General features: G+C 43.9%; 1 protein-coding gene across 1 annotated transcript in view; it reads right to left on the reverse strand.

The window, feature by feature from the left end:
• Window positions 1–14840, reverse strand: part of ankfn1a (ankyrin repeat and fibronectin type III domain containing 1a) — a gene marked incomplete at both ends in the record, with an annotated part of 77379 nt that overhangs the window by 61962 nt on the left and 577 nt on the right. The window contains 4 exons of the mRNA XM_083994800.1: window positions 1959–2161; window positions 7976–8092; window positions 9157–9284; window positions 11874–12134. Coding sequence (XP_083850926.1) covers window positions 1959–2161; window positions 7976–8092; window positions 9157–9284; window positions 11874–12134 — 709 coding nt within the window. The remainder of the gene's footprint in view (window positions 1–1958; window positions 2162–7975; window positions 8093–9156; window positions 9285–11873; window positions 12135–14840) is intronic.

Raw genomic sequence — 14840 nt, forward strand, 5'->3', positions numbered from 1 at the left:
AGCCAGAGTCTGGTTGAGACTCTGAGGCTTTTATTAGAGAGTTTAATAAATAAACGCTGCAGCTTCATCTGAACTCTGTGGACCGACCGTCTTTGAACGCATCGTCTGAGTGGAGTCAGAGGTCGGAGGTCAAGGCGCTGGCTGAGGAGGCGGAGCTTCTTCTTCTTCTCCTGCTGCCGCTCCGCAGCGTCGTCATGGGAAACTGAGCTGGTGTTATGTCTGGTATTCAGATGGCTCTGGTGATGAGCTCGCCGTTGCCTGGCAACCGCACGATGACAATCTACAAACGACTTGACGTTTCCTTTCTGCTGATGTTCAAATAAACCAGGAGCTGCCATGGTAACCAGCACGACGACAACATCGACAACGACGACAACATGAGAGAAAACAGTAGCTGTGTGTGTGTGTGTGTGTGTGTGTGTGTGTGTGTGTGTGTGTGTGTGTGTGTGTGTGTGTGTGTGTGTGTGTGTGTGTGTGTGTGTAATAATTCCCAGTTGAACTCGTTCTCAGAGGTTCATGAACTCTGAGCTCAGACTCTTTATCTCTGATCTCTGATCTGTTTACGTCTCTACAACTTCACAGTTTCACTCCACAGACACAGAAGAGACTGAAGAGTCTGGAGCTGCAACAATTGATCAATTCATCGAACAATAATCGACTATTTTGATAATCTAATAATCAGTTTGAGTAGTTTTTTTTAAAGAAAAAAAGTCCAGATTCTCTGATTTCAGCTTCTTCAATGTGAATATTTCTGGTTTCTTTGTTCCTTTATGACAATAAACTGAGTCTCTCTTTGGTTTGTGGACAAAATAAGACATTTGAGAACATAATCGATTAATGGTTCAAATAATGGACAGGTTTATCGATAATAATAGTAATTGTTGTAGTCCTAGCAGAGTCTCCAACACCTGATGGAGGCGACGTTCCCAATCTGCTGCTCAGGAAGCTCATTATCATTCTCCAGGAGGGTGGAGCCAACACAGGAAGCCAGCCAGCAAACAAACCCCAGAGCGTGTGTGTGTGTGTGTGTGTGTGTGTGTGTGTGTGACAGCACGTCGTCCACTGCTCCACACCAACCCTCGCTGTTGAGTAATTTTATAACCGAGTAACCTAACCTGGTCCTACTAGAGTAACCGATTACTTTAATATCAATAGAATGACTCATCAATTAAAAGCATTACTGACTCACAGCAGCGTCAGACACAATACCAGGTGGTTAATAAGACTAGAGACTGGAGTCAGATGTGCATCTTGACGCCCCGGCTGCCTCGGAGCCTTGTTTCTTTCAGTCATTAACAGTGCTTATTTATTAGTCCGCTATCGCATCGTCTCAGGAAATAACAGTGAAGGTTTCAGAGTGTTTGTATTCTCTAACAGACTTGATGATCCTGTCGTCTCCTCCCTACAGCTCCGACCCCGAGGGAACCACCACAGAATCTGGTCACAGGTTTAAAGTTCGAGGCTCGATCCAAAAATGCTCAAACTGTTTAACGCTATGAAAAACCAGAACCATGGCGTGATGATGTAGTTTGATCCGATGCTGGACTGTAACTCTAACATGAGGTTTATTTACTCCTAGGTTAATTGGGTAATAATTCATAACCGATTAGCAGATTGACTACTCAGGTACTCGAGTATCCAGGGAACCGTGCAGAGGCCTAATCACTCAACTCTTTACATCAGGATATCAGGGCTCCAGATTAATATATTATTGATTATTAGCTCTACTGGAACCACAAACGTACACTGATGTGAATCAGAATCAGAAAACATTTTCACGGATGTGCAAGACGCAGAAAATCGATTTCTGTTCCGAAAACTTTAACGACGGACGAAAGTTTTGCGGTCGGTGTAGAAACATGATTGACCCGACATGAGGTCCAACTTATTTTAAAACATGCAACAAACGGCTCTGTTGTTCTCTGGTCCAGCTGTGGTCCAGCTGTGACTCCTCCTACCTGCTGAGGTCCAGTGCAGTCCTCCAGGACTGGCCGCCAGCCGCCGCCGCTTCCTGATGTTGACGCTGCCATGGTGATGGGGGGCGGAGCCTCCCACCAGCGCCGCCGCCGCCGCCGCCACCGGCGTGGAGGAGAGGAGGGGGAGGAGGGGCGTGGCCAGAGCCGGGGAGAGGAAGGAGGAGGAGGAGTCCTTCTCTGACGACCTGCAGGGATGACATCATCATCATCATCATCATCATCACATCATTATCATCATCATCATCATCACAACCTCACTTTACAACCAGCCCGTCCTGTTACAGCGAGTCGAGGTCAAGGGGGCAGTTGTGGGTCTGAGAAGTGAAGTCACTTCCTCGTTCAACAAACTGCAATCCCCTCTTCTTCCTCTGGGGGCTGGTGTCAGAAAGCAGCATTCTCCATAGACCCCCATGTTAAAATCACCCACTTTACATCCTCAATAAACATGTTAAAAGCCTGGTGTCAGAACGTTTTCTGGTCTCAATCGATAGTTTCTACCCCCGCACACACTCTGAGGGGTTTAACTCTACCGTTTTACTGTTATTAGGTTAAAACTCTGGCCAATTAGGGCGCGGAAACGTTGATTGACAGGTCCGAGCAGCTCCGTGGACAGCTGCTTCGAGGCCAGTGGGCGGGTTCTCGGCCGGCCAATCCAACATGGCGCTGTTTAGGCCGCCATATTGGAGTCACAACAACGACTCCCCAAAACCAATGGGGGACGTCACGGGTGCTACGTCCATTCTTTTTAACAGTCTATGGTCGAGGTAACCATGACGACCGCCGCCGCATCGCCCCCGCGTGCCCCTGATACCTGGACTCTGAGACCCTGTAGCTGCGGCTTCGCCATGACGACCTGCTCTGACCTCGTCTCCTCCTCCGCAGGACGACGTCCAACAGCTGAGTCCAGCTCAGCATCACACACACACACACACACACACACACACACAGTTCAACAACACAACAACAGCCTCCTAACCCTCCGTCCTGAGTCTGGAGCAGCAGATGGAGACTCAGAGACTCTCAGAGACTCTCAGGACTCTCAGGACTCTCAGCGCGGTGCGGAGTGGAGTGGAGTGGAGTGGAGTGTGAGTGTTACCTTACCTCAGTATCTCAGACCATCGGCTACAACTCTTTGTGTCTTGAAATTAAACCTCCGTCTCGTGCTGCGTTCGCTGGCCGTAGGAACCCGAGGCAGCGCGAGGCGTTCGCTGTCCCCGTTCAGAGTCTGTCAGACTGACTGACTGAACGTCCTCTACTTATAATACAACTGGTCTGTTGGGATCGTTCCCACGGTGATGTTGCCGTGGTAACCGATGGATGTAAAAGGTTAAGTTTCAAATCCCTCTGCTTGGGTTTGTTTATTCGTTCCTCTTCATTTTACTGGATTATAATACGCTGCAGTTTGTTCCTCCAGAGGTCAAAGGTCAGGACCAAGAGCTCCAGCAGACATAAAAACTATTATGAAGACATGACGGTTGTGGAATGAGATCTTCTACATGGAAACGCTGTTGTCACATCTGGAATACACAGATCAAACTTGAGCAGATGTGCAGGGCCGGCCCTAGCATTTTGGTGGCCCTAAACAAGATTTTTGTTTGTGGCCCACTCTAAGCGCAAACACCAAATCACATAGACTGCTTAAAACTGAATACAGACATGTTTGATAGACAGATGTAACAATACTCAGGTGTTTTATCTTCCGCTACTGAGGCCAATTTGTCCTAGAACACTGTATAAAGAAATAATTTAGGCCAAATTTTCTGAAAAATTTCAAATCCCTTGTGAAAACACTTCTTCAGTCATGAGAACAAACTCTTTTGGTGCTTGAAATAGGAAAATTGTAAAATCGCCTTTTGAGCATAAATGTTGTCATTCTGGCATTCTATTTTCACCAAATGTCTTAAATGTGAGATAAAAGAAGCTGAATATTTACTTCAAAGCTTCATCAGATTTTTTAAATGAGAAATTAGCTTTTTTTCCTCTTCAAACTAAAATATTTACTAAATAAACAGAAAACACACAATTTACATTGTTCATATAGTGTTGTCACTGTGTCTGTGCTGTGTGAAAGGTAAAAAAAAAGTGTAAGAGCTTAACAGGTCTGTATACAGAGCTGGAGCTGAGTTTAAGTCTGAACTTTCTCATATATATATATTTTTTAAATAATCCTGCTCATCAGATGAGTCAAAACTTTCAGCGTCTGAAGCACCGTCATCACCGCTTCTCTCTCTCTCCTAACGATTCTGCGAGTTTGAAGCTTCACCGTTGTTTTAATTGACAAGTTCGGTCTCCTCTGCCGTCTCTCTCCATGCCAGCCGCTTTAGGTAAACCATGGATTCAACCAATTACGCACAGTGAGAGGGGGCGCTGCGTGCACTATGCTCTGTTATTGGCTCTCAAACCCTGGCTGTGAATAACGTAGGTCATCGAGGGCGGGTGTATTTGAAAGAGGAGAGCCGTCCCTCGGTCACGGGAGCAGTTAAACCGCGTTTCTACGGCGTAAAATGACCGAAATATAAACAAAAACATATCAAGACCGTCGCGTAAACGCGCGCGCCGACCTCAGTGTTAAAATGACTTGAATTGAACCCCAGTACCTTCTGATCATGTGGCCCCACCTGTCGGCTGAGGCCCTAAACAACCGCATAGAGTGTTTATGCCAGGGGCCGGCCCTGCAGATGTGTATGAAGCTCAGATATTACAAGCTCTGGTTACATGACAGGAGTTCAGTCCGGTTTAGGCCTGACAGACACGTTGCAGACAAACGTTTACCGTCGTTGATCAGCGATCTAGTGTCTGACTTTCTTCTACATTTTTCAGCCAGTGTGATGTATTATCCTACGAACTGTTCAATTCATCACTTTTAAATCGTAATCGCCATTATTTAGTGAGGACCATGTGAACGTGAAATCATAAAATCAATTTTTTACTCTAACTAGGGCAACTAGAAAATTTCCTCAGGGGAAATTTTGATAGGACCACGGGGGCTACGGCCGGAATCAAACCCACGATCTTCAGGTCAAGACAGAGCTGATCAGACAGACACTGATACTGAGGAGCTGGAACCACATTAGGTTACCTGTGTGTTTATAAACATGTTAACGAGCTCCAGGTGGGTTGTTTATAAATCTTAACGAGCTCTGGCCTGAGGCTCAGAGGTTACCACGGCAACTTGAGGTGGTTGCCATGACGATAGGGGCCCCCCAGGCTGAGGCAGACAGAAACGTCAAGGAAAAGAGCGATTTTCTGCCTCTGCGCTGGCTTACTGTGACAAAACGGTAACTCCTATCAGAAAAAGAAGCAGACCGTGATCGTCAGGTGACAGAATAACAACAGTCTCAGTTCAGATCAGTGGTCGCTGCTGTCCCTGTGTTTTTATAATTAGCGGGTTTGATTCTGGTGTCGAACGCATGGATCTAGATAATTTAATACATCCATGGTCGGACGTCACTCTTGCGACTCTTCTGGTGACAACGCTCTGGCCAATCAGTGGAGGGCAGTCTGTTGACGTCACGTTTTAGTACAGACAGATAGATAGATAGATAGATAGATAGATAGATAGATAGATAGATAGATAGATAGATAGATAGATAGATGGGTCTGTTGGGATGGTCAGTCACTCTGCCGACCAAGACACAGCAGGAACTCACAGCACAATGATCGTCTAATCTGACATATTACTTATCATTAATCACAAAAAAAAATCGTTTAGTGTAAGTTAACCCTGGCATAATATGGCCTCTCTCTGAGCTCTAGTCTGCTCCCCCAGCCATAATGACCACACTTCCTTATATTAGCAGCAGTAACCCCCCCCCCCCCCCTCCTCCTCCTCCTCCTCCTCCTTATCTCCCTCCCTGAAGGCCGAGGTCCTGGAGCCAGACGAATAGTTGAGGACGGAGGAACAATGTTTCTGCTCCGACCGCGGCCTCAACACTTCTTTCTTTTCTGTTTTAGGTGAAAACGGCTGCAGCTCAGCATCATTACTGACACATCTGGAGCCTTTACCTCTGTTACCTCTGTTACCTCTGTTACCTCTGTTACCTCTGTTACCTCTGTTACCTCTGTTACCTCTGTTATCTCTGTTACCTCTGTTACCTCTGTTACCTCTGTTACCTCTGTTACCTCTGTTACCTCTGTTACCTCTGTTACCTCTGTTATCTCTGACCGGCTGCAGCTTAGTTTACTGGAACAAAGCAGCAGCAGCAGCAGCAGCAGCAACATGGACCCCACTCCTCCATTGTTTCCACATAACTATTAAAATCACATCAGTGACTCACTGACATGGTCTTTCATCACCACACACACATACACACACACACACACACACACACAAGCTGCTGCCTCACAACATCCTCAGTGGGGATTACTCCGCTGCTGAAAATAGTCCCTAACGAACGAATGCTGTGTTTCTGAAACTGCAGCGAGCAGCTGTTTGAGGAAATTATTACACAAATAAACTCAACAATTAATCCAAATGTTATCAGAGTCTCAGTTCGTCCATGTTAAAGGCTGAAGCTGCAGTTTGATGTAATAAACCTCCAACTGGTCTCGTTCCCCAGACGTAAAGGAGACGTGTTTGTTTGGTACCAGAGCCAGTGGAAGGAATAAAAACAAGGAACAACAGCTGGAGGGAAACTTTCATCTGAAAGTCTGATCAGCATCAGGCTCATGGTTTAGTTTAGAAGACTTATTTAAAAGATGTAAATAAATGAAAGTGTAGACAAAGTCACAATGAACCTGAAACTTTGAAAACTGAATGATTTTACGGTATTAATGTATTTACATCATATGGTTAAAACTGTGGCCTGATAACTGTTAATGTGTTTAACAGTTCATCAAGTGGAAGATGAAATGATCTCCAGAAGACATAAAGTTGAACATGGAACACTTTTTTTTCCAATATTTTCATCAATATCAATGTATTATTTTAGTTTTCTACAGTTTCAGAGTGAAAAAGGGAAACAAAGCAGCAGCCTGCAAAAGAATGGGAAACCCAGGAGACTGGAGCTCTCAGATCCCAGACCTTTGCTGAGGGACTTTTTCCTTTTCTGTCTGTTTGAAAATAATATATAAATATAGTTTAAAATGTAAAGGGAATGTGTCATCTGTAACTTTGTGTCTTTTGGATATCATTTCATCTTCAACTTAATGAACTGTTCACATTAACAGAGAGTCTCTAATGTTTCCAGTTGAGGTGATGATGTAAATAACATATATGATGTTTAAAGGCCCCATGCTGTGCACTTTTCTCTAGGTTTATTTACCTGCTGATATCCCTAACAAGATGTATCATTGGTTTTGAGTACCTGTGATCTGCTTAATATCATTTCTACTGCCCCTTTCTGTTGCCTCTTTCTGGAGCTCTAGCAGGCACAGGTCATTTGGCCAATCAGAAGAGAGAATGAGAACCTCTGATTGGCTGACTGTTTTTGAGTGGCATGTGGTCGGGCCAATCAAAGGCAAGTAACTGAAACCTAAGCTGCATTCATAAAATTAAAAAAACAAAACAACTTTAAGGAGTTACCTTGTGTGTGACATCACAGAAAGGAGGAAGTGCTATCTGCTCGTCTTAAAGAGACAGTTCCTACAAATGGGCGGTGTGTGTTTCTCCGTTTATGACCAGTTTGATGCATGTGGCAGTATATACGTCTATCTATATACATCTATATCATCTATATACGTGGCCCAGAGACCTCCCCAAGCACCAAAAAATAACCAAAATCACATCTTTCATGCCATGGGGCCTTTAATATACGTATATTGTCTAAAACGTAAAGTGAATGTGTCGTCTGTAACTTTGTGTCTTTTAGAGATCATTTCCTCAGCTCATGACTGGTGTGGTGTGAGTGTTACGTTACCTGTCGGCCTCTCCGGGCTCGCTGTAGGTGGAGCGACGGGAGTTGGAGGCCGGGGACGAGGAGGAGGAGACGGGAGGAGGGGAGTTGGACGAGCGGTTGGACACGTGTGATGAAGAGGAGGTGGAGGAGGAGGAGGAGGAGGAGGAGGAGGAGGAGGTGTGGGCCGAGTCCAGAGCCCGGGGCAGCAGCAGCGAGGACGGCATACACAGCCATGTCTCCAGGTCGGAGAACTTGGAGTAGCTCAGCATCTCCAGCACGCTGCAGAGACACACACACACACACACACACACACACACACACACACACACACACACACACACACACACACACACACACACACACACACACACACACACACACACACACACACACACACACACACACACACACACACCTGAGCTTCAACACAACATCAACACAAGGACACACAGTTTCTGCATGTAACACTAGTCTCTAGTCTTTAGCAGGCAGCAGCACTAATGAATGTTTTTAAATCAATGGAAAATATGTTTTATTCAAAACTCCTCCTCTGTGTCTTATGGGGAGCATACGTCAGTCCGACTGCCCAAAAGTCCGACGGCTCATTTCTCCGACTACCCATTCTACAGTGTTAAGGTTAGGTTTAGGGTAAGGTTAAGGGTTAGGGCTACTTAAGTCGGAGAAGTGGGAGGTCGGACTAATGGATGCAAAAATAAAGAAATGTATGGTCGGAGAAATGGGTAGTCGGACAGACGTCATGCGCCCGTGTCTTATAACCCTCCTCTCCTCCATGTGCATCATCTGTTTCCAACAACGAAGCCAGTGAGAAATCAATCCATGGAGCGGTGGATAAGGTTATTTATCATCTACCATGTTACCATGGTGATATCTGTGTAGTCTTATCTGTCATCAACAAGAGGTTAGCAGTCGGAGGCTAGTGCTAGTGCTAGTGTGCTAGTGTAGCCAACGTCATATCTGGCCCTCTGCGTTGTGTTTCTCACGGCCTGCCCTAGGTGGGGTTCGATCCCACGACCTCCCGCACCGGAGGCGACGATGCTAACCTCTTCACCAAGAGGTTGACAACCGCTTGGCAAGTTGGTTAGCACGTGTTTTATGGGTGGAGTGAGTGCACATCCGTTACACTAGGACACATGGAGCTGAGTTAAGGTGGAAATACTACAGAGTTCAGTTCCTCTTTAAAAGTAAACCATCTGAAAACTATGAGAGCTTCACACCAGGTCAGACTGGTTTTATCCTGATGGTCACAACACTGACAGAAATATAACAATAATATTCCAAACCAAACCGAAGGAGCAGGTGAGTTCCTGTCCAGACTCTCTTACCTCTCCTCTACCACTCCGGGGAGTTCATCTTTCTCGTCAGCGGTCTGGAAGACGCAGGAAGTCCTGGAGTCTCGCGGTGACAGCAAAACACAGGAGTTATCAGAATCCACAGACATCTTCAGCCATATCTGGGACGGAGACAGAGACGGAGACAGGTGAGGTGACAGACAGCTCACCTGCTCAGGTGTGTTACCCTCCACAGACTAGCATACGTAGCTTCGTTAGCTGGTAGCTAAGATTAGTTGGTAGGTAGCCTGTAGGCTAATTAGTTAGCTGGTAAATTAGATTTGTATTAGGTCTACACATTACATTGTCTACTAACAAACATTAGGTTGTTCAGCTGGTTAGTAGCTGCTAACATCTTTTAGACAGTAAACTTACTGGTCAAAATAGCTGTTAAGTGTTAGCATACTGGTAACATTAACCTGGTAGTTAGTTAGTTAGTTAGTTAGCTGGGGCCATTAGCCTACTAACTTGTTTAACTGGTCGCAGTCTGTAAACAACTTGTTAGTTAGTTGGTTTGTTGGTTAGTTAGTTGGTTAGTTGGTTAGCGGGGGCCATTACAACTTGTTAATTGGTCGCAGCCTGGAAACAACCTGTTAGTTAGTCACTGATTAGTTAGTTGGTAACTAGCTATAAGCTAGAAACACTGACTGGTTAGATAGTTTGTGTTTTGCTGGTTAGAATAACATTAACTGGTTAAGTCAAAAGTTAGCTGGTTAGCTTGTTAACTAAATCACAATATTATCTTATTAGTTTATCAGCTATTGTAGCTCACAATATATTTTTTTAACCATCTTTCACAGAGCTAGTTCTCCTCAGGTTAGCAGCAGCAGGCTAAGCTTGTTAGCTAGTAACTAGGCAACGATCCTATCGTCGTAGCAACCAGAGGCCTATAGACCAGAGCGGCATTTTTATGCAAATGAGAATGACTGATGTATTCTGGGTAATTTAGGGGCAGCGCCCGGCATCCCTCTATTGAAAAGTTCAGCCTAACTGGCTTGACAAACTAAGTAACAAAAAGTTGTCTATTAACAGGCTGTTTACAGACAACACTGAGCCAAAACCTCCCGGTGATTCCACCAAATACGTGTAGATGTCTGGGTCAGACATTTCTGGCCACTGTGTGGAGTCATTGATCACTGTGGGAGGCTAAAGGAGCATACCGCTAGATTCATTCATTGTAATTTTTCAAGATAGCGTGAATGGTGGGTTTCAAAGAGGGTGTCAAAATAATTATGAGACATAGTGCTACAAAAGAAACACAAAATAAAACATTCAAATTGATTGTTAGTTAGTCTAGGGGAGAGTGGGGTCAAGTGTAACACTTTTGACTATTTTCTAAATTTCTCTGGGACTGATTTAACTAGATAAGTCATTTTTTGCTATGTTGTAGTTACACAAGTCTACTACTGTCTCATAAATTTATTCAGCCCCATATATTACACAAAGAGTACAATGTTGATTTATTTCAGAGAAGTCAAATGTTACTGTTGAGCCGCAGGGTGGGGTCAAGTGTAACACCATGGAGGGTCATGTGTAACACACTACAAAACAACCACACATAAGAAAATAACTAAAGTTTTATTACATAAAGTATTAATTTAAAACATTTTCTTATCTTAAGTAATCATATTAGCTCATGTAAATTTGATAATATAACGGTGTAATGAATTCTAGCTAGTGAGTTCGAAAGCTAGCAATGAATTATAGCTAACGTTAGCAGTGAAGCCCACTGAGGTAGCCTAAACCTCTGCTAGCTATTCCATAGAGTATATAAGTATGTACTAAAACACTGAGTAGGTTTGCTTCAAGTAAAAACTGCATTGTGATGCAAATTGTCATTGCTGAAAACAGGGTTGTCAAGGTGTTACACTTGACCCCACCCTTGTCAGATAGCATAAACCCCAATGTGCTAGCTAGAAGAAGGCAATGAATCAGATGGCACTCATTTAGGCTGTTAGCTAAGACATCAGGCATCAAAATGATATAACTTGAGGTTCATTGCCTGAAGAACTCAGGACACCAGTTAAAATATACAGCAATTTTGAAAAATTAGCTACTTTCATACCCCAAAAACAGTGTTTTCCTGATAAAACCTGATGGGGATCAGAAAATGGGCTGATTTCTCCCAGGTAGGCATAGGACCATAGTAAGCATGTGCAGAGTGAATATCATGACTCTAGCTTGTTTCTGACTGGGTGAAAGTGAGGTGTTACGTTTGACCCTCCGTTACACTTGACCCCACTCTCCCCTATGCTCCATCAAAACACAAAAAGCCACTGAGTGCAATTTAAAAGTGCCGGGTGCTGCCCCTAAATTACCCAGGATGCATCAGTCATTCTCATTTGCATAAAAATGCCGCTCTGGTCTATGGTGTGGAGGCGGTGCCGCTGGCTGTGACCGTGACCTGAGTGACGTCACGGTGATGACGAGTAATGACCGACAGCTGAGTGACGTCACAGCGAGTGACGGACGGTAACTTCAGCCGGAGGAGCTTTAACTTTAACAACAGGCGGAGACGTGGAGCAGAGAAGCCGCCACACGTGGCTCACACACACACACACACACACACACACACACACACACACACACACACACACACACGGTTCTCAGTCAGCTGTCCGTCACCTCCGGACTCATTAGCCCGTTACAGCTCGGCTCGGCTCGGCTCTACTCGGTTCAGTTCTGCTCGGAGCTCCAGAGACTGTTCCTACCGTCTTCCAGCTTCCTCCTTCTGCAGAAACAGCTTCTCTTTCTTCTTCCTCCTCCTTTTCTTCTCCTTCTCCTTCTTCTCTTCTCTTCTTCCCGGAGCTCACACATCTGCTGCTCTCTCTGGGGCCTGGCCGCCGCTGCTGCTGCCTGGTAACGTGTCTTTGTCCTGCCCCGTGTAAAACATCCCAAAATACAGCAGCAGCGAGCCAGCCAGGAGCGAGGCAGGCTGGAGCGGAGTGGGCTCGGGTTTCACTGCGGTTCCTCTCACCGCACAGACGCCCAGTCCCAGTCCCAGTCCCACATCTGGATCTAGAGCCCCGGCCGAGCCTCAACACTGTTCCCACTCTCACTCAGCAGCAGCCAATTAACACAGAGGAGGAGACGAGCTGCTCTCTGTCCTCTGTCCTCTGGAGACAGGAAGTGTCCGCACGGAAATATGTAAAAAACAACAACTAGCTACAGTAGGAATGGTTTAATGGAGGGTAGAAAACAGGCTGAGGCCTCATGAAGGAAAACTGGAGTTTAGAAAAGAAGGAGCAACAAGACAAGAGAGGGGAACTGGAAAGAGGGAAGGAGCGAAGAAAGGAAAATGGGAAGCAAATAATGACAGATCTATGGAGAATGAAAGAACTGATTAAAGAGGAAGAGATAGATTAAAGAGAAAGAGATATGGAGGGGGGAAAAGAGGAAATGGAGAAAAAAGGAAAGTGAAGAAGAGAGAAAAAAGAGGACAATGAAGGAGGAGAAGAAGGAAACTGGAGTTTAGAAAAGAAGAAGCAGACAAGACAAGAGAGGGGAAATGGAAAGAGGGAGCGAAGAAAGGAAAATGGGAAGCAAATAATGACAGATGGAGAATGAAAGAACTGATTACAGAGGAAGAGATGTGGAGGGGCGAAAAGAGGAAATAGAAGAATGGAAAGTGAAGGAAAGAAGAGGAAGAGAGATGATTTAAAGAGAGGACAAATGTAGAAGGAAAATAAAAGTGAGGAGGAAAAAGAAGAAACAGGAAGGAGGACAGAAACAGGAGGAAAAGAAAAGGTAGAAGGATGGAAAAAGGAAAAGGAAAGGAGAGAAGGAAGTAAAAAGGAAACTATAAGTGTGGACTCAAGGAGAAGAATGAAAACTGAAATGAAAGGAGAGAATAAAGAAGAAGAAAGGAGGAGGGTAGAAAACAGGCTGAGGCCTCATGAAGGAGGAGAAGAAGGAAAACTGTCTGAGTTTAGAAAAGAAGGAGCAACAAGACAAGAGAGGGGAAACGGAAAGAGGGAAGGAGAGAAGAAAGGAAAATGGGAAGCAAATAATGACAGAGGGAGAATGAAAGAACTGATTAAAGAGGAAGAGATATGGGGAAAAAGGGGGAATGGAAAGTGAAGGAAAGAAGAAAATAAAAGTGAGGAAAAAGAAGAAACAGGAAGGAGGACAGAAATAGGGGTGGGACGATATGGGTAACTCACGATTCGATACTGTGGCGATATTTGGCCCACGATAATGATAATATCACGATACACGATATCTGCGATATTCGATATATTGCAAGAAATTTCATCAACGATATATCACGATATATGTGAATGAAAAAAAAACATAAAAAGGAAAAAGTCTCATGCATTTATTCCAAAACTTTGTACAATGTACAAATGAATAAACACTGTACAGCTGGAGACATTAAAGTGCATGAACATTAATAACATGTCTTATGTAAACCAAGACAGTGCTTTATGATACTGAAAAGTCAGTAGCAACTTGTTTTATGTAATTTTCCATTCATGGTATTGAAAAATCATTTTCTGTAACATTATAAGACAGCGCCGCCCCCATTTTATACAAGTGCAAGTTACAACAACATATTTCAATTGGATTTAGGTCTGAAACATGATTTCTTATTTGAAAAAAAAATTGAAAATTTTTTTTTTTTTTTTTTTGAAAAAAAAACCCGATATTTAAATATTGAATATCGATATCGTATCGCGGTATAACGTATCGCGATATATTGCCATATCGATATTTTTGCCCACCCCTAGACAGAAACAGGAGGAAAAGAAAAGATAGAAGGATGGAAAAAAGGAAAGGAGAGAAGGAAGTAAAAAGGAAAGTAGGCCTAAGTGTGGAGACTCAGAAGAATGAAAACTGAAATGAAAGGAGAGAAAGGAGAGGGAAATGGAAAGAGGGAAGGAGCGAAGAAAGGAAAATGGGAAGCAAATAATGACAGATCTATGGAGAATGAAAGAACTGATTAAAGAGGAAGAGATATGGGGAAAAAGGGGACATGGAAAAATGGAAAGTGAAGAATAGAGAGGACAAATGTAGAAGGAAAATAAAAGTGAGGAAAAGAAACAGGAAGGAGGACAGAAACAGGAGGAAAAGAAAAGGTAGAAGGATGGAGAAAAGCAAAAGGAAAGGAGTTTAAATACCTGGGTTTCTGGCATTAGTCTCAGAACTGAAGAAGCCTCTTGGATGAGGTCTAGAACTAGCTACACAAGAATAAGACGACTGAGAACCTTCACGGACAAAAAGGAAAGGAGAGAAGGAAGTAAAACTTGTTGTGCTGTTTCTCAATGCTTGTAATTATATGTCCTGTTTTTTTTTTTTTTGTTTTTTTTTCCTGTTTGTTTGCTTGTTTGTTAGCTTTTATTTTTTTTGCCTAATGCCTGCCATTTTATGTCCTGTCTAGTAATGTCTGATATTGTTTGTGCTAATGTCTTAGCTCTGTGTGCTAGTTGCATGTGTTTCTAGCTGTGCTTTTTTCTCTTGCTTTCTCTTGCTCTTCTTCTCCTTGTCTGCATGCCATGAGCTTTTGTTATGATGTATGTCAGACTTCTTACTTGTTTTATTTGTTATTATGAGCTTTTACTAGGTAGATTGTTATGTAAGTTGTGTTTTGAAAGTACTTAATTGTTGCCCCTTTTTTTGTCTTTCAGGTTGCCTTTAACATCTGGTCAGGGACAACGGAGGAAAACTAGCCTTGTTGG

Source organism: Trachurus trachurus, assembly GCF_905171665.1.
Source record: "Trachurus trachurus genome assembly, chromosome: 19".
In the NCBI taxonomy this organism is placed as follows: domain Eukaryota; kingdom Metazoa; phylum Chordata; class Actinopteri; order Carangiformes; family Carangidae; genus Trachurus; species Trachurus trachurus.